General features: G+C 42.9%; 1 protein-coding gene across 1 annotated transcript in view; it reads right to left on the reverse strand.

Moving 5' to 3' along the window:
• LOC137368958 (N(4)-(beta-N-acetylglucosaminyl)-L-asparaginase-like) overlaps nt 1-20,375 on the reverse strand; it is a 42,680-nt gene that overhangs the window by 21,608 nt on the left and 697 nt on the right. The window contains exons 2-7 of the mRNA XM_068029331.1: nt 14,805-14,958; nt 14,090-14,202; nt 11,876-11,988; nt 11,628-11,745; nt 11,409-11,484; nt 2,015-2,122 (exon numbers count right to left, since the gene is read on the reverse strand). Of these exons, the coding sequence (XP_067885432.1) occupies nt 2,015-2,122; nt 11,409-11,484; nt 11,628-11,745; nt 11,876-11,988; nt 14,090-14,202; nt 14,805-14,958 (682 nt within the window). The remainder of the gene's footprint in view (nt 1-2,014; nt 2,123-11,408; nt 11,485-11,627; nt 11,746-11,875; nt 11,989-14,089; nt 14,203-14,804; nt 14,959-20,375) is intronic.

Here is a 20,375-nt window from a genome sequence, read left to right on the forward strand (position 1 = left end):
CTGAAGACACAAAGATAGATAGGAAAGTAAGTTGTGAAGAGGACATAAGGAGTCTACAAAGGGATATAGATAGGTTAAGTGAGTGGGCAAAGATCTGGCAAATGGAGCATAATGTGGGAAAGTATGAAATTGTCCGTTTTGGCAGGAAGAATAAAAATGAAGCATATGGTGAGAGATTGTAGAGTCCTGAGATGCAGAGATATCTGGGTGTCTGAGTGCATGAATCGCAAAAAGTTAGTTTGCAGGTACAGCAAGTAATTAGGAAAGCTAATAGAATGGTATTGTTTATTGCGAGGGGAATTGTGAACAATAGTAGGGAGGTTATGCTTCAGCTGTACAGGGCATTGCAGTACTGTGTACAGTATTGGTCTCCTTATTTAAGGAAGGATGTAAATGCATTGGAAGCATTTCAGAGGTTTACTAGACTAATACCTGGAATGGGCAGGTTGTCTTATGAGAAAAGGTCGGACAGGCTATCCTTATAACTGCTGGAGTTTAGAAGAGTAAGAGGCGATTTGATTGAAACATATAAGATCCTGAGGAGTTTTGACAGGGTGGATGTGAAAAGGATGTTTCCTCTTGTGGGAGAATCTAGAACTAGGGGTCACTGTTTAACAATAAGGAGTCACCCATTTAAGACAGAGATAAGGAGAAATGTTTTATCTCAGAGGGTCCTGAGTCTTTGGAACTCTTCCTCAAAAGGTGGTGGGAGCAGTGTCGTTGAATATTTTTAAGGCAGAGGTAGCTAGTTTCTTGATAAGCAAGGGGGTATAAAGTTATCAGGGGTAGGCGGGAATGTGGGGTTGCAGTTACAATCAGATCAGCATGATCTTTTTGAATGGCACAGCAGGCTCGGTGGGCCAAGTGGCCTACTCCTGCTCCTAATTCATACGTTCGTATGTATGTGTGTTACCATTCCAGTCTATAATTATGATAAGTGAACTTCCCCAATATGACTACTTTATGGTTATTGCATCTTTCTGCAATTTGCCCCTTCCCACTATTTGCTGATCTGTAGTATACACACAGTAGTGTAATACTTCCTCTATTCTTTTCAACTACATCATGCCTCTCCAGTGCTATAATAATATCTTCCATCAATGCCTCCACCCAATCATTCCTTATCTTCCTTGAATACCTTGTAGCCAGGAATAATAAATTCCCAATCCTCCCCTTCTTTAAGCCAAGTCTCTGATATTACCACTATATCATAGGACCAAATTTTGCTATAATAATAACAGTGAGGTTATCAGTGCTCACTGTTATGGAGTAAACTGGACAGCAGTTTCTGGTGTCCACACATATAGAGGCAAATGCCAAAATCCAGAAGTTTCTGCCAGAGATACCCTGCTGCTCCACACAGGAAGAACTGTTACCATCCTCACCAACAGACTCTGCATTCAAATTAATGCAACAGCATCAACTTGCTGTACTTGCCCACTAGTTCCACACTAAAGATGGCTGCAAATGTTAGGGCTGGTTCATTCAGGAATAGATGAGTTTTTAACAATGTGATGAATGATAATTCCTGCTGAACAACCTCCCTGGCCCTAAAAAAATAACTTTGCAACTATGGAGTCTGATTCCCTCAGAAGAAAATTTGTTTTACAAATTTTTTTATAAAATAATTTTTGACTAAACCTAACCTCATTGCTGCTTGCCCTGATCCCAGAAACCACAGATGCCCTGTAAAAGGCACCATGCTGGAACAAACACTGGCTTTGAGGAAGTCTGTGCTTTAAAGATGGTCAGATTTTTGTGGGCAGATGTCAGTGAGGTAAATGGTGAGGTCTCTTGTACAGCAAGTGCCATTCCTTCGCCGCTAACTGCAAAATCTGGACTAATGCCCCGTGTGGTGGCTTGTGTCTGCAGCTCACCAACCATAATTTGCTATGCGATGTGCATTTACATGCATGCACTCCAAATCCATTTCAGACTGGCTTGCGTTTGCCTCCTGTCTGATCTTTCCTATTTCTGAAGTACAACGAAAACAAATTTGGTCAGAATGGTGTACCTCGGAAGAAATCGCATCATAATATCTCCCATTCCAGTGGCAGCAGCAGCTCCAGCTGTGCTATCGGCATAAGCACCTGCTCCAACTATTGGTGAATCCCCCACACGGCTGTAAGAAATAGAAATAGAATGGTCATTATTATTTTGAACAAATATACAACTGGATTGACCCTAGAGATTAGGGGCTGAATTTTGTTTTCCCGTGAAAAAAATGGCAGCCGGCATGCACGGACGCCAAAATCTTGCGTGTGACGGCTCATTTAAATATGCAGGGCGTGCCACCACCGCCCCCCCCCCCCCCCCCAAAATCACTAGGGCTGACAGACCTGCCCAGAGACCTCAGAGTTGAACCCAGTACCCGCGCCCCACCTCCACTACACCGGAAATAATTGTACACCCCATTCCCCCCACCCCAAAACACTTAGATTGCAGGGTTGGCCTCTCCCACCCCTCAAAACATTTAGATTGTATAGTTCACCCCTTCCCCCCCAACTACAAATACAGAGTTGACCCTGTTTCCCCCCCCACAACTACACTAAAAATCCTAAGGTCCCCCCTTCCCCACCTCAGTGGCACCAGCTTTCCCTGGACGGGAAAGTGAAGGTGCGTGAATGCCGCCCGTCGCATGGAAGACCCCAAACTGCATGTAGTATTGTGGAGAATCGTATTTGAATGTATTCAGGACCTTTATTTAATTATTTAAAGTTGGGTCCCGCCACCGAGTGGCAGGGGAGTCTGCCCCAGAGCCTCGTCGCTGCCAGGAAGCTCGGGCCCAGCAAGCCGTGCCGCTGCCACTCTGATCTTCCACCCTGTCCCCCGCCACGGAGCCTGATGTCAGGAGCTGAACAAAATTTAGCCCTGTTGAAATTATTGTAGCAAAGGATTCGCCAGTGAACAGGTTTCCCATTCCCCACCCCATGATTTTCTAAGCAGAGAGGGAATGTCTCTGATGTCCAATGGACTATATGGTGAAGCACCAAATGGATACAAGGAATTGCCAAGCAATCAGACCAAACTGTTCTCAAATGGGCATATTGTAAAACACTTACTCCAGAGGTGGGTTAAGTTGAAACTGGAACAGTGGTGCACTGTAAAGGGGAAGTCAAATATTGAGAAATTTGGGCACTGTCATGAAAACCCTATGTGCCAAATGGGAAATATTAATTTCATCAGTTGGCATCTTACATTAGACTTTTACTGGAAAATCTTACAAGGATCTTTAAAAGAAAAGGTGGCAGCCAAGATGGCCACTGCAATTTACATTTGAAACACCAAAAGATCAAACTAGAGATGACAAGTCTCATTCAACCTAGCCTGAACAATGGAATGCTCTCAGTGATTAAATTCCCTAGAATGGCCTCATTAACATGGTTGTCAGGGCCATCTATACCCATTGACTTTGAAAGAGTCAACCCCCTCCAAGTGTGACTGGACATTTTGGGGTGTAGCACCTTAAATCTCAGAGAGGATTCCAGAAAAACATTAAAAGAACAAAATGGCTTGATAGTGTCGTGTGACTGCCTGCACAGCTCTGGAGAAACTGTAAGCTTTGTCACACAGAGAGCATAGACAGAGTAACGGAAAAGCTATTAACGAAGCAGTCTCTCTCTCTCTCTCTCTCTCGCCAGTAAATAGCAAGAGAAAATCCAGCTGCAACTGGGAACTCCCTCAAGCCTACAGACTGCCACAGCCAGCAACCAGGGAACAAGAATCAAACTCCTCTTCTGCCTGAGAAAAGCAAGCCCACAACTGTGCACATGGCCCAGCGAGGACTTCAGGACTGCAATTTCAGCTGAGGATTATGGGACTAATATACCGTATTTGAATACCATTTATTCCGGACTTTAATCCAACCTCCCTCTGTAATCTATGTATGTGTTTGTTTGTGTGTGACTCTCATGTGAATGTGTGCGTGACTGTGTAGCGTATTTTTGGTAATTTTAAACTGGGTTAGAGTGTTAAGTATAATAAACTTATATATTTCTTGTTTAAACTCAAGAAAACCTGTCTGATTGGGTCTTTTGCAATTACATTAGAGGAACAGAAGCAAGCGCTCACTGAGGTGGTAAGTTCAATCACTGTTTTAAAAAAGGATAAACTCTGTTGCGGTCAAACCAGAGACGGGACGAAAGGGGAGCCTGAGACCCCATCCACACCTCGCCGTAACAGCACCATCTAACCTGTTGTAGTACTATATCTTTATTTTTTTTTAAATAAAGTGATTTTATTTTCATCTCTGTTGCAATGTATTATCCTACCATTACTGTTGAATCTACTGTAATGGGTTCTCTTTCATTATCCCAAGAGACATTATTCTATGATAGTGAGGGAGGGACTGAAATTATATTTATATACCAGGACAATTTCTGTCTCGCCCCACCTCACAAATAGTTAGAAGACCTGCAGGCAGGCAGCTACAATATTACAACAACAAATTGCAGTTATAAAGCGCCTTTGATGTAGCAAAACATTCCAAGACGCTTCATTGGAGCGATTATTTAAAAAAATTGATGAGCCAAATAAAGGAGATATTAGAACAGGTAATCAAAAGCTTAGTCAAAAAAGTGGATTTTAAAGGAGCATCTTAAAACAGAGAGTAGAGAGGCAAAGAGATTTACGAAGGGAATTCCAGAGCTGAACATAGGCAGCTGAAGGCCCAGCTGCCAATGGTGCAGTGAAGGAAATTGGGGATGCATAAGAGAAATGCAAAGTTCATTAACTAAACACAAACTAGGTATTGAACCTGGGACTTTCCTGTCTTAGCAACTCAACATCCCATTTCACCTCCACCTTTGATGTTCCAATCCCCATTAAAACCATTACTCTCCCTCATTCTGGCCATTCCCTGGTACAGCCCTCATTCCTGTTTCCTTAAGTCTAAGGAATGCAAACTTGAATGGATATGGCAACCAACTGATGTTACAAGCACGTGGTGCAACGTGGATGGTTCCCACTGTTCAGCTCCCCACCTGACTGCAGCAATTGTATTCATATTAGATTTTAGCCCGTTGCTGTTTTATTTTTCAAATAAACAGACAGTGACAGGTTTTCTTGTAGGTTTTAAAAACAGAAAGTCAATTGTTTCACTCACGCTTTCGATCGCATACACACATGCGCACACACAAGAAACAGATATAGAAAGGAAAAAAGGTGACTTTTAGTGGGGGGGAAGGTGACGATAAACCTGTTGAATTTTCTTGGAAATCCAGTTCTCAGTGGAATTCAGGCCTGAAATGATTGTAAATTTCTCTCTTGAATGAAGGTTCAATTGAAGATGGTGGGTTATTTCTAGCTTTCACTGTTGAATAATGTAGATGTTGGATTCTGCAGCAGGGCTGGCGTGCTTTCTGGCTTGGCAGGAACACAAGCTGCTAGGATGTTGCCTCTCTCTCTGGCTGTCTTTTTCTTTTAAGGTATAGCTGTTGTTACGACCGGGTGAGAAAGGGGTCTAGGGCTCCCCCTCTCAGCCTCTTCCTGGTTTGGCCGTAACAGGGTTTACCTTTTAAAATACCGTGTTTTAGCTTACCTCTCAGAGTCTCTAATTGTAATGGCAAAGAAATCAACCAGACAGGTTTTCTCAGATTTAAACAAGAAAGATGTAAGTTAATTAACCTTAAAACTCTAATTCAGTTAAAACTACTAAAAATATGTGACGCGATCACACTAGCACGCATACGCAATAAGCACACGCAAATAGAGACAGAGGGGGAGAAAGAAGGGGAAAGGTTCAAAGCAATAGCTGGAGTTCAGTTAGTAGTTTTGAGTTAGATGTAAAATCTTTGATTGAAGTTAAGTCTTGCAGTTCTTGTTGGGGTCCAGTGCACACTTTCAAACTTGTTTTGCTGGTCTTCTGTCTTGAGGCCTAAGTTACTTTCATGGGTCCCTGGAACTTTGTGTGAGAGAGAAAGAGACAGAGAGAGACCTTCCTTCTTTTTTTTCTTCAAATTGCTGTCTGTTCATTTCTGTGTGGCACAATTCAAACAACCCCCAGACTGGACAGGTTGGTCATGTGACTAGCTCCTTATTTGAAACAGTCTCTCCTGTGAGGTTTGTGGATTCCCCCAAGCTTACTAGACACTCTGGGGGGAGGGGGGCGTGGAATGCTGGCTCTAACATATTCAATGTCTCTTGATCATCACTATTGACAAAATTCCATCTGGCTAATTGAATCAGGGAGGACTCCCATTGTCTTCTTCAAGCAGCTGTGTTTTAGAAGGCAAATGTGCAGCCATGTTTTCAGCCACGGTTGTGGCTTTTTTAAACAAGTTATTTCAAGTCCAGTAACAGTTCAAAAATAATGTTCTATATGACAAAATTAATATGTCTCATTTTTTGGCAGGTGTGGTTTTCATCACACTGTTATCTCTCACCTCCTGTTGAGAGATGCTCTTGTTTCTTTCCCATGGTGATCACACAATAGCCCAGGACGTTGCTACTTCACACTTCCTTTGTTTCAGAAGAAGACACTGAATTCTGGAATGTTTTAGGATGGGTGTAGGATGGGCTCAATTGACACCTCTTAGCTTTGAAGATTTGACCTTTGTCTTTGTCAGACAGTTTGAATACACAAAAGGCCAATTCTTTTTTCTTCGGTGGCCATTTTGGACCATTGTTCACTCTTTAAAATGAAGGTTCATTTTTTAAAAACAAAATCCATTCTTCATAACTCTTCAGAATCAGTCCATGATTGTTGTACCATCACATTTCTGCTGTGTGTGACACTGGTTTAGTCATTCACCGACAGATCTGGCTAGACCACATAAAGCACTATCAGGTCCTGCTCTCATCTGCCAAAACTGCTCACCATTTCAGGATCATACTGGGATGCAAAGATAGCCACCAACTTTTTTTCTCGACTGCAAACGGTCTTTATAAACCCCTCTCCCATGTCTCCTCCACCCTCACCTCCAACAACAAGTGAGGAGCTTATGGATTTCTTTGCCACTAAGATTGAAACTGTCCGATCAGCGTCTTCTGCTGCTTCACTCTCTTTCCCTCGCCCACTGGCCCAAATTTCCTCTAAGGTTCTCCCTTGCCCTAGCCCTGAACTTGCATCTTTCCCTAGTTTCTCTCCTTTTCCCTTCATGCCCTCTGCAAGCTCATCTTGTCCATAAAGCCCACCTTCTGTTCCCTTGACATTATTCCCACTAAACTGCTAATCACCCAACTTCCGTTCCCAGCTCCCATGTTGGCTGATATTATTAATGGTTCTCCTCAGGGGTTGTCCCCTCTCCTTCAAATATGTCATCATCAGCCCTCTTCGCAAAAAAAAACTCAACGCCTCCGTCATTGCAAACCACTGCTCCATCTACAATCTCCCTTTCTCTCCCGTCCGTGAATGTGCTGTTGCGTCCCAATCCATTTTTCCCAGAGCTCCATATTTGAATCCCTCCAAACAGGTTTCCTCCCCTGTCACAGTACTGAAACATACGAGCATATGAATTAGGAGCAGGAGTAGGCCACTCGACCCCTCGAGCCTGCTCCGCCATTCAATAAGTTCATGGCTGAACTGATTATTCCACATTTCCACCTACCCCCGATAACTTTCCACCCCCTTGCTTATCAAGAATCTATTTACCTCTGCCTTAAAAAACAGCTCTTGGCAAAGTCACAAATGACATCTGATGCAGCTGTGACAAAACTATCCCTCCTTGTCTTTCTCAAACTTGTACACAGTTGACCACACCATCCTCCTCAAACACCCCTCCACCGTCGTCCAGCAGGGTGGGACTGCACTCTCTGGTTCCATCCTTATCTATCTAGCCATAGCCACTGAATCACCTGCAACACCTTCTCTTCCTGTTCCCCCATCGTTACTGTTGGTGTTGCCCTGAGGATCTATCCTTGGCTCCCTCCTTTTTTTTAATCTATCTGATGCCTCTCAGCAACATCATTCAGAAGCATGGAGTCAGTTTCCACATGTACACTGATGACACTCAGCTCTACCTCACCATCACCACTCCCAATCCCTTCAGTCTCTAAATTGTCAGACTACTTTTCTGACATCCAACAGGGCGGCACAGTGGCGCAGTGGTTAGCACCGCAGCCTCACAGCTCCAGCGACCCGGGTTCAATTCTGGGGACTGCCTGTGTGGAGTTTGCAAGCTCTCCCTGTGTCTGCGTGGGTTTCCTCCGGGTGCTCCGGTTTCCTCCCACATGCCAAAGACTTGCTGGTTGATAGGTTAATTGGCCTTTATAAATTGCCCCTAGTATAGGTAGGTGGTAGGGAAATATAGGGACTGGTGGGGATGTGGTAGTAATGTGGAATTAGTGTAGGATTAGTATAAAATGGGTGGTTGATGGTCGGCACAGACTCGGTGGGCCGAAGGGCCTGTTTCAGTGCTGTATCTCTCTTAAAAAAAAAAAACCTTTTTCCAAACAAATGTTGTCTTTGGTCGCTGCCATAAACTCAGTTGCCTAGACACCAACTCCATTCTCTGCCTGGCAACTTTCTTGAGGCTGAACTAGACTTAGTATCATACTTGACCATGAGATGAGCTTCTGACCATATGTCTTTGCCATCATTAAGACCACCTATTTTACATCCCTGTAACATCGCCAGGCTTGGTTCCTGCCGCAGCTTAGCTGCTGCTGAAAACCTCATCCATGCCTTTGTAACTTCTAGACTTGACTATTCCAATGCAGTCTTGGTCGGCCTCCCATGTTCTATCCTCTGAAAACTTGAGCTCATCCAAAACTCTGTTGCCCATGTCCTAATTAACACCCAGTCCCGTTCACCCTTCACACCTGTGCTCGCTGACCTACAATGGCTCCAAGTAAGCCCTCGATTTTAAAATCCTCATCCTCGTTTTCAAGTCCTTCCATGGCCTTGCCCCTCCCTAACTCTGATCTTGTTATTTTCAGTTTTTTTCTCTTTATATTTTATTTCAGTTTGTTTCATCATTCATTTTTCTTACCATGTGCCTGCCCACTGTTTTTTTCATGTTTGCGTTTTGGGCCAGGGCTGTTCATTTTTCTGTCCATTAACACCCTCTCTGCACTCACGCTTTGTCTTTCAACACACCATTAACATACCATTTGCCTTTGCTCCATGACCTCCTGGTCAGTTAAGCTGTGTTTGCTGACAGCACAACCACTAGGTGGCACAGTACTTGCACGCGCACAACCGTTAGCTCTTCAACTTGAATGTCATGTCTGTGATGTTCAGATAGCTGCCAGGATTAAAGACCGCGCTGCTCAATTTGTCACAGGAAATGCTTATGGCTATATCATTCTAGCAAACTAACCTTACATGAAGTTGGATGCAAGCCTAGTAATATGCTACTATGTAGTTATAGGATACTAACTGTAATCCTCAGATCTATTTAATATTCCAGTAATCCTATTAAATACAAAAGGAATTTTATGATTCAATTTCCATTGGAAGATAGTGAATTGCCACCCGGATCAATGGAAAAGAAAATCGGGCAGAGTATAAAATGTGCTGCCAATTTATTATCGTGATTCGTTTACATGACTGACCAGGACGGATTTCACCCGAACGCAGCTACTAGCTCCTGCCCCACTGGCCGATCTCCCCCCTTGGCAACTCGATTTCTCCCCCTCCTCCCCACTGGCCGCTTCCCCCCCTCAGTCGCTCGCTCCAAACCTCGCTGCTCTGCACCCCCCCCACTTCCCTGGACAACTGTTCCCCACTCATACCACCCTGCTCTCCGGTCGGTCAGTCGTTCGCCACACCCCTAGCCGCTAGCTCTAGGTTGCGCCGCTTTCCTCCTCTCGACTACTCGCTCCCACATTTGATCAGTCTCCAGGCATCACCCGAAGAAGCAAGGCGGGCCGCAAGGGGTGACGGGTGACATAGGAGAGAGTGGCTGAGAGGAGGGAAGCGGCGCGGCCCAGAGCTAGTGGCTGGAAGGGGGCAGTGGGAGGGAGCAGCGAGGTCTGGAGCGAGCGGCTGAGGGGAGGAAGGGTCGAGGCCTGGAGCGAGTTGCCGAGGGGGAAGCGCGGCTACTGGGGCGATAGCAAGTGACGGGTATCGAGCTCCAGCCTCAATATCTCCCATTCAGCAGCTTCCTCCAGCCGAGTGGGGGGATGGATACCCGATGACATTTTATCGCACATGCGCAAAGATGGACAATGCACGGATATGCGATGAAGTTGGCGCTGCGCGATGACATCATCCCACGCATGCGCCACTTAGTCCTAGCAAGATGTAGTTGCACACGTGTGCAGCATGGCGCACTCCGATGACATCAGCGGGCCGCTGCGTTGTCAGGAATCACTTTGGGTCAGTTATTCTCTGTGACCCTGTCCTATCAACACCTTGCCTGGTCAGTTATTCTCTGTGACCCTGTCCTATCAACACCTTGCCTTTTGCTATCACTTGCCCCACCCCCGCTTTATTTGCTTAAAACCTATTACATTTCTAACCTTTGCCAGTTCTGATGAAGGGTCACTGACCTGAAATGTCAACTCTGCTTCTCTTTCCACAGATGCCGCCAAAGCTTCTGAGTATTTCCAGCATTTCTTGTTTTTATTTCTGATCTCCTCTAGCCTTACAACCCTTCAGTTGCACTCCTCCCTTTCTGGCCTCTTGAACATCCCCAATTTTAATCGCTCCAACATTGGTGGCTGTGCCTTCAGCTGCCAAGGCCTTAAGCTCTGGAATTCCCTCCCTAAACCTGTCTACATCACTTTTCTGCTTTAAGATGCTCCTCTTCATCTGCCCTAATATCTCATAAGGCTTGGTGTCAAATTGTGTTTGATGATGCTCTTGTGAAGCACGTTGGGGCATTTTACTACATTAGAGGCGCAAAATAAATAATGTTGTTGTTAACGAGCTCGCAAGGGATATTAACACTGAGTTTTAAAATAAAATTCTTCAATTAATATGCAAGGTAATGACACTACTACAGATGCTGTGCATAGTGTTATTTGTGGAACTGTTTGAAACACCTTTAAAAACATATGTTGGGACCAATAAACAGCCATCTGTTAAACAGTCTGAATTTTATAAGTATGGGGGTAATTTTCAAATTCACTGCTTGGGCAGTCAGGTAGCAGAGTGGATTGTCAGCCAGACTGTTATTGTTCTATCAATTTAGTTTTACATTTCTACTTAGCTGCAGCATTATGCCAACTATGACAAAAGTAAAAGAAAATAATGATAGAAGTAGCATACCAAAGGTAGTCAAACAAGAAGTCATCTTACAGTAACCCATAATCCAATAATGATTATATACAATAGTCAAACCAAAATACTGACTGAGATTCACTCCAATTTGTCAATAAGATTGATGAGGATATAGTCTTAGATTAAAAGAACTTTAAAAGTAGATCGGGCTGCTGGCACAAATGTTATCTACTCTATGGTTCTTATGCTACTGTGCAAGAGAAAGATGTTCACTGGAAGCTTAAAACACAAGAATACATACCCTGGGATTTTATGTGCTAGACCATTAGTAGACGTCCCAGCAGCTATACTTCCATTCTTATCAATCACAACCATACCTAAATTCAAAATCAGCAAGTAAGTGAAATCACACATGAATGCATAACTCCTCACAGCTGCACAAAGTGCATTCAAGCTAAAAATCCTGTTTAGTTTCTATAGACAACATATCTACAGCTATCAAAATAAGGAAAGGACTTACCAATGGTATCATGGTTGTGGACATTGAACGCCTCTGCTGGCATTCTACGTTCTTTTAAATGTACCCTCTTTATTCGCTTGTATGGTCCACAAGAAGATTTAGCATTTGGTGAGACATTCTGTGAAAATCAATTTTATTCACAATGGTTGACAGTAATGTTATTTATTTATTCTCATTTCATTTCATTCCCATCTGAAAAGAATCTAATGTATTAAGTAGGATTTGTCATTTATAGAAATGACACTCACCTTCCAGAAATTGGGCTGGCATTTTTTGCTTAGCCATTCTGAGTGTATGGACAGAGATTTATTCGATGTTAAATCTTCACTAAGGAAACCCATATTCTGAGCAAAAATTGATGCTGTTGGAAAAAATATTATATTTATGAAAAGTTTAAAATGATGTGAATATTAATATTGTTAAATACACACCATACACTATTGCTGTAATGAACCTTCTAATTCACTGCCTTTTAAACATCCTTTGAAAGTGCAAAGTCTTTAATTAGGGAAAGGTACTCTGGGTAGGCTACTTTTTGTTTGATAGTACTTCCCCCACCCCTTTTATTCAAGTATTAGTCCAAAAATGTCATTTATTTCTTTAAAAAAAATGTTTTCTTAACAAAAACGGGACCCAGGAGTACAGCCTTGTCTGTCTGTCATGTTCCCAATGAACATCCCTGAGCGCTGGCACAGGATATGGCAAAGGCCATGAATTCATATGGGCCCACAACAGCTAATTCAGCTTAGCCTCAGAAAACCAGAAATATAAGGGATGTAAATTCCCTAGACTGCACTAGGGTTTCCTGGGTTTGACTGTTCCAGATTGGCCATTGCCTCAAGAGACAGATGGGAGTGTTGCCCATCAATGCAGCATTCAGGAAAGGAGATCTGACCAATGTACATTCAATGTAAAATTTAGTTTCAATGGCAATTTTAAGTGAAATGAAGGATTACCACTCAGCAGTATATAGTATTCTTTTTGCATCAATGGAGAAGCAGGCATGAATTTCCACAGAACCATTAAAACTTTGTCAACTACCCATTATCTCACATGATTAGTTAATTATTAAAGATCTGTTTCAACCTAATTACAAAGGTCTTATAAAATTTTGCAAAGACCTGGTTTACATTTCTCCCCTGTAAATAAATAAATAAACGTTATACTGTTGGATAATAATATGATTGATCATAATTTTCTCATGCTTTCTGATATTATGATATGAATCTTTCCATGACATTATAGCCAAAACATTGTTTCAAAAGGTCATTCTGCCTTCCAACAGTACTAATTGTTAATAGCAAGGAGACGAGTTCAAAATTAACTATATCTGTATATTCCTTTTAAGAGTGTACTCCGAGGAACTGACCAACTCTGGGACCTTAAAAAATAAATTGCCTTACCACATGAAAATGAAGCAGTTACATTCCCATAGCTTCAATGTTAAAACTCACACCAATGAAGACGAGAAATAAATGATCTTTTTATTTTGGATTGGTCAATCCATCCATTCGGTAATTAAATTTACACATTTTTTTTGTCTTACATTTGCCATTTGTTTCCAATCATTTATGAAATTGCTTCTCGGGATATTAGCCATGGCTCAGTGAGTAGCACTCTCACTTCTTGAGACTGCAGCATCAAGTCCCATTCTACAGACTTGAGTACAACATCTAGGCTGACACCAGTGCGGTACTATTGGAGGTGTTGTGACTTCCAAATAAAGAAAGGCTTGCATTTATATAGTGATTTTCACGACCACCGGACATCCCAAAGCACTTTACAGCCAATGAAGTACTTTTCAAGCACAATCACTGTTGTAATGTAGGAAACGTGGCAGCTAATTTGCACACAGCAACTTCCCACAAAAAGAAATGTGATAATGACCAGATAATCTGTTTTTGTGATGTTAATTGAGGGATAAATATTGGCCAGGACACCAGGTTTCACTCGCCTGCTCTTCTTCAAAATACAGTCATGACATCTTTTACATCCACCTGAGACGGGGCCTCAATTTAACATCTCATCCAAAAGAAAATAATATCCGACAGTGCAGCATTCCCTCGGTACTGCACTGGAGTGTCAGCATTGAGTTTTGTGCTCAAGTCCCAGAGTGGATCTTGAACCAATGACTTTCTGACTCTGACCATGTCTCAAGCTGTAAGATGATATACAGATGAGACAGTAAAACCCGAGGCCCTGTCTTCCCTCCCACGTGGACATAACAGATCCCGTGACACTATTTTGAGTTCTTCCTGCGTTCTGGTCAATGCTTATTCCTCAACCAAAGTTACAAACAAATGATATTGTCACTAGCACCTTGCTGTGCATGTTTCCTACATTACAACAGTGACTCCAAAAACTGCATTAGCTGTAAAGCACTTGGCGGAACATTCGGAGGTTGTAAAAGACACTATATTAATTCTTTCTCAGCAAACAACAGGAAAAGCAATAGTGATTACCTGACTCCCCCACCAACAGTGAATGACTGCTGTGTTCCATCACTGCTCGAGCAACACTGATGGCACTTTTAATTCTTCGAAGGTTTCCAACTGCTCCAACCTCGATTGTGTTACTGAAGAGCGTTTAAAAAAAAATTAAACAGTGATGAATCTCAATACCACCTTTTAATCAGCAGATGATATGTTGTGAGGTTTCATTCTCCCTACATTTTCAATTTGGCTTCAATGTTCATGCCTGCTGTGTTTTCATTAACAATATTAAATATATTATGTCATGAAATCTAGTGTGCAAATATGCAACATTCATACATATTGCATTCATCATCATGAACTACTTGCAATTACATTAAAATACATTTTAAAAACAGAATGCAACCACATACAAGAAAATGGAGTATATCAAAGGCAATTCTGGGATTTGGAGAGGAAAGACATAAGCCATTCCAAAATAATTGGGGAATGCAGGGCAGAAGTGGAAACACACCCTCCTCATACCATCCAGTGGATGTACAGTCATTGGAAACCAACATAAAATGTGGTGGACGAAAGCAAAGATTTTGAAATTTGGCACATTGGTATTTATAGAAGTTTGGTGTGTTATTTCAAAAGGGCTGGCATGATAGGAAATGTAATTGATTGCACATTTGATCCTAGGACCCTCTTTGTAAACAGATAAAGTTTCCAGTAAGCAGCAGTGGTCAGGTACATGACTTACCCATTCATAATCATAGCATCCAATGTTGTCTCTCCACGCTCATCTGGGTTTCCTCCATATCCCACACTATCATCACACTGCTCCATTTCACACAGAGTGCATCCTTTCTCCACTGCATCCAGTGCTGAACCTCCAGAATGAAGTGTGTCCCATGCTAAATGCAACACACATGCCATTTAATACAAAAAAAAGTAGAATTCAGGTTACACAAGATAGATAAATTTCAATTGGTTGGGGGGTCGGGGGTGGGAAATAACATCCTATTAAAGAAGTGCAAGTGTGAAAAAAGTTAAAAGCCAGATTTCACTAGGGAAGTCAAGTTTCAATAGTTTTGACAATATATGCAGGATGGAGAGTAGTAAACATGACACCCTTATTCAAGAAAGAGTGTAAGGACATTCCGTGTAACTACAGGCCAGTCAGTTTAATGTCAGTGGTGGCTACGGCTTTAGAAACAACAAACGGGGAGAACAACTGATACTTGTAGAAGTTGAGTTAATTATGGAGAGTCAGCATGGATTTGTAAAATGCTGATTGTGCTTTACTAATCTAACTGATTTTTTGAAGAAATAACAGAGAAGGTTGATGACAGGAATGCAGTGGATGCTGTCTATATGAATTTTAAGGAAGTATTTGACAAAGCACCAAATAAAAGGCTGGTTGACAAAATTGAGGCTCATGGAATAGGAGTGTCAGTGTCAGCTTGGATGAAAAAATTGGCTTAAAGACAGAAAACAGTGAGTCATGGTAAATGGGTATTTTTCAGATTGGAGTATGGTAGACAACGGTGTTCCCCAAAGTTCAGTGCTAGGACCACTGCCTTTTTTGATATATATAAATGACTTGGATATTGGAATACAGAGTAAAGTTTTAAAATTTGCCGATGATACCAAACTTGGAGGTGTGGCAGAGAGTGAGGATGATATCAATCGACTGCAACAGGAAATAGATAGGCTAGCAGAATGGGCAGACAAGTGGCGGATGAAAATTAATACAGACAAGTGTGAGTTGATGTATTTTAGCAGAAGGGATAGGGTGAGGCAATACATACTTAATGCACAGTTCGAAATGTTAATGGTAGGTCAATTATATTGTTAATGATACACAGGTGAAGGGCATTGTTTAATGAAGGACTTAGAGGGATTATTTAAGAAGGGAGGGAGAGAGAAAACAGGGAATTACAGACCTGTTAGCCTTACATCATGTGATGGTCCTTGAGAGGGTGCAGAGGAGATTTACCAGACTGGCTCCAGGGAGGCGGTGGCAAAGTGGTAATGTCATTGGACTAGTAATCCAGAGGCTCAGGCTAGTGCTGTGGGGACATGGGTTTGAATATCGCCACGGCAGTCTAATGGTGACCAAGAAACCATTATTGACAAGATTGTGGCAGGTTCAAATAAGATAGACAAAGAAAAGCTGTTCTTATTTGCTGATGGTACAAGGACTAAGGGATACAAATTTAAGGTTTTGGGCTAGAGATCCAGTGATGATGCGAGGATTGGCTTGATTTTTTTTTACGCAGCGACTGGTAATGACCTTGAACTCGCTGTCTACAAGGCTGGTGAAAATGGAGATGATCAATGATTTTAAAAGGAAATTGGATGGTCACTTGATGGAAATAAACTTCGCAGGGCTATGGGGATAGAGCAGAGGAATGAGACTGATTGGATTGCTCTACAGAGAGCTGGTGTGGAGTTGATAAGTGAATGACCTCCTTCTATGCTGTTAAAAATAAATAAATCACCACATGCCATCTTATCCTGGCAGCAAATGGGTGAAGATAGTCATATAGAAGCGAAAAGCTTAATGGCCAAAGCTCAAAACTAAGTTCCCCATGATTCAACTGATATTTAGGGTAATAAGGTAATAGCTCAAACTCCATAAAAATAACACCATCAATGTAAAGTGCCAAAGAACAGATCAACTAAATCCTAAACAGTGACCAGTTGATGCCAGGCATGGGTTTCAAAAGGCTGTGAATATTGGACAAGAAGAAAGAAAGACAGAACTAGGAATTTGAGGGCCTGGGACTGTGTGAATTGCTGTGGAAGATTATGTGGCAAGCCTGCATTTTAAACGCGATTAACCTACAGAGCAGGATGCAGTACTGGAAAGCATACTGGAAGCTTAGGACGTCAATGGAGAAAGCACTGACCATAGTAATGTCTATAACATAGCACGAGATGGAGAAAAGTTGGAAGCTGGAGGCAAGCGGGGAAACGCTTCTCAAATGACGACCTATTCCTTTATCCAGGAGTAAGAGATGCAAAGCCTCCTCAGCTTAGGAATTATCAGCAGCATTATCCTCAGCTTCACCTGGACTTTAGAGTTGAGGGAAATGTATTCACAGAGCTATGAAGAATGGATGCCAGAAGAATAGGTGTCTGTGATTACTTTCAATGGCGAGTGTTTTTTTTTTAAACTATTCTACCCAACAAAAAAAAATCACACCACCTCATACATCAGATCTTCACCCTTGCAATACTGTTTGCTGTGCTCGTTTTACTTAAACATTCCAAGCCCCTTAGCAAAAAGGAAACACGCTTAACCTGAATAATACAAGAATGTAGGAAAATTCACCTCTTTAATAAAATCTGCTCCGATCATTTTAATCTTCTAGAATTGTACAGCACAAAGAGGCCATTTGGCCCATCGTGCCTGTGGTAGCTCTTTGAAAGAGCTATTCAGTTAGTGGCACTCCTTCCCCATAGCCCTGCAAATTCTTCCTTTTCAAGTATTTATCCAATTCCCTTTCAAAAGTTACTGTTGAATCTACTTCAACTACTCCTCCAGGCAGTGCATTGCAGATCATCAAAACATGTGTAAAAGAAATTCTCCTCTTTCTCCTCTGTGTTCTGCCAATTACTTTCAATCTGTGCCCTCCTCATTCAGCATATTAACTCCCACGTGCAATTACGGACCAATTCACTAGCACTGTGGGCACAGTGTTGAGAAATTAAATAAGTGTTTGAGTGAGGATTGGTGTGTTATAATGTTACAATCAGTTACTCCACTATATCTCGAAAGCACTGGGACCAAAGTCTCTTCTCTGTAACAGCTTCAACATGCAATTATATTGCACTTTTATCACTAATCTCTGATGCCTTGGGTAATAAGTTTTCGTATCTGTAAATAGGGTTTTGCATAGCTGCATGTCAAGTTTAGATCAGAATTCTAGTGCCTAGAAATTAGATTATGCTGGCCTGCCAGTGAGTATTAAGGTAAGGAATAATCCTGGAGCCTGAACAGGCAGGCCCGAGGCATATGCGATATTGGGCCTCAGGCCTGAGACCAGCGAGCTAAGGGCACCTGCTGGATGTCACAAGGCAGCTCACTGGCAAAGATGGCTTCAAACTTTGAGCCATTAAAGGGGAAGGAAATGCGACTGGGAGGTGGGAAACCAGTTAAGCAGAGAAGGGTTGGATGGGGTGGTTTGAGGCAGTGGTTGGGAGGTGGTGTGCAGTGATCAACAGCGACCTGTGGTTTTAATGTGCTGGTGGGAGAAATACTTCTGCAACTCCAGGTTCCATATACAAGTATTTTTAACAACCATATATCTCTAGTCTGTAGCTGCAGAGGTCCCTTTAAGAATCACCAGTTAGGACGCATCAGGTGGCAGGACCGTATCTCCAACACAGAAGTCCTCAAGGCGGCCAACAACCCCAGCTTATACACACTACTGAGTCAGTGGCGCTTGAGATGGCTTGGCCATGTGAGCCGCATGGAAGATGGCAGGATCCCCAAAGACACATTGTACAGCGAGCTCGCCACTGGTATCAGACCCACCGGCCGTCCATGTCTCCACTTTAAAGATGTCTGCAAACGCGACATGAAGTCCTGTGACATTGATCACAAGTCGTGGGAGTCAGCTGCCAGCATTCGCCAGAGCTGGCGGGCAGCCATAAAGGCGGGGCTAAAGTGTGGCGAGTCGAAGAGATTTAGCAGTTGGCAGGAAAAAAGACAAAAGCGCCAGGGGAGAGCCAATTGTGTAACAGCCCCGACAAACAAATTTTTCTGCAGCACCTGTGGAAGAGTCTGTCACTCTAGAATTGGCCTCTATAACCACTCCAGGTGCTGCTCCACACACCACTGACCACCTCCAGGCGCTTACCCATTGTCTCTCGAGATAAGGAGGCCAAAGAAAAAAAAAGTTAGGACGCATGTAGACGTAGTTATTCTGAACTCAGCCAGCCTGGCTTAGGGGTCTCATAGGAGTTAGGTCATTACTTGCATATGTCATTTTAGGCACGGGTCCCAGATGTCTATTTTATTACCCACATTAATATGGCAGGTAGCACACTTCTTGCTAATCAGCATATGCTTCTTACCTGCAGTATTGGAGGCTTAGGCACCCAATAAACAGAAGCGATGCCACTGAATCATTTGGCCTAGGTTCCTACATGTCACAATGATGCATTTACATTGCACCTGCCAAGTCAGATTGTAGTTGGCAACTGGTCACCAGACAGTTACAGCATTACTCAACACCTGCTTGCCAGGAACTAAAAATCAGTGTTGTCTTGGACTGAACTGTGTATAGAACGGGACACAGAAAAAGGGCATCACTCTATCCCAACTGTTACAAATTTTTTTTAAATTAGGGACGTAGTATTGCTGGCAAGACTAGCATTTATTGCCCATCCCTAATTGCCCTTGAGAAGGTGGTGGTGAGCTGCCTTCTTGAACTGCTGCAGTCCATGTGTGGGGTAGGTACACTCACAGTGCTGTTAGGGAGCTTCAGGATTTTGACCCAGCGACAGTGAAGGAACAGCAATATAGTTCCAAGTCAGAATGGTGTGTGACTTGGAGGGGAACTTGCAGGTGATGGTGTTCCCATGCATCTGCTGCCCTTGTCCTTCTAGGTGGTAGAGGTCGCAGGTTTGGAAGGTTTTGTCTAAGGAGCCTTGCTGCAGTGCATCTTATAGATGGTACACACTGCTGCCACTGTGAGTCGCTGGTGGAGGGAGTGAATGTTTGTAGATGGGGTGCCAATCAAGCAGGCTGCTTTGTCCTGGATGGTGTCGAGCTTCTTGAGTGTTGTTGGAGCTGCACCCATCCAGGCAAGTGGAGAGTATTCTATCACACTCCTGACTTGTGCCTTGTAGATGATGGATCGGCTTTGGGGAGTCAGATGGTGAGTTACTCACCGCAGAATTCTCAGCCTCGAACCTGCTCTTATAGCCACAGTATTTATATGATTGGTCCAGTTCAGTTTCTGATCAATGGTGACCCCCAGGATATAGTGGTAATGTCACTAAATGCGTAATCCAGAGGCGCTGGCTAATGTCCACCATAGCAGCTGGTGGAATTTAAATTCAATAATTTAAAAAAATCTGGATTTGAAAGCTAGTCTCAGTTATGGTGTCATGAAACTATCAACGATTGTCATAAAAACCCATCTGGTTCACTAATGTCCTTTAGAGAAGAAAATCTGCCGCCCTTACTCAGTCTGGCCTACATGTGACTCCAGACTCACAGCAATGTGGTTGACTCTTAACTGCCTTCTGAAAGGACCTAGCATATCACTCAGTTGTCCAGGCAACTAGGGATGGGCAACAAATGCTAGCCTTA

This window comes from Heterodontus francisci, chromosome 4 (assembly GCF_036365525.1).
Source record: "Heterodontus francisci isolate sHetFra1 chromosome 4, sHetFra1.hap1, whole genome shotgun sequence".
Lineage (NCBI taxonomy): Eukaryota > Metazoa > Chordata > Chondrichthyes > Heterodontiformes > Heterodontidae > Heterodontus > Heterodontus francisci.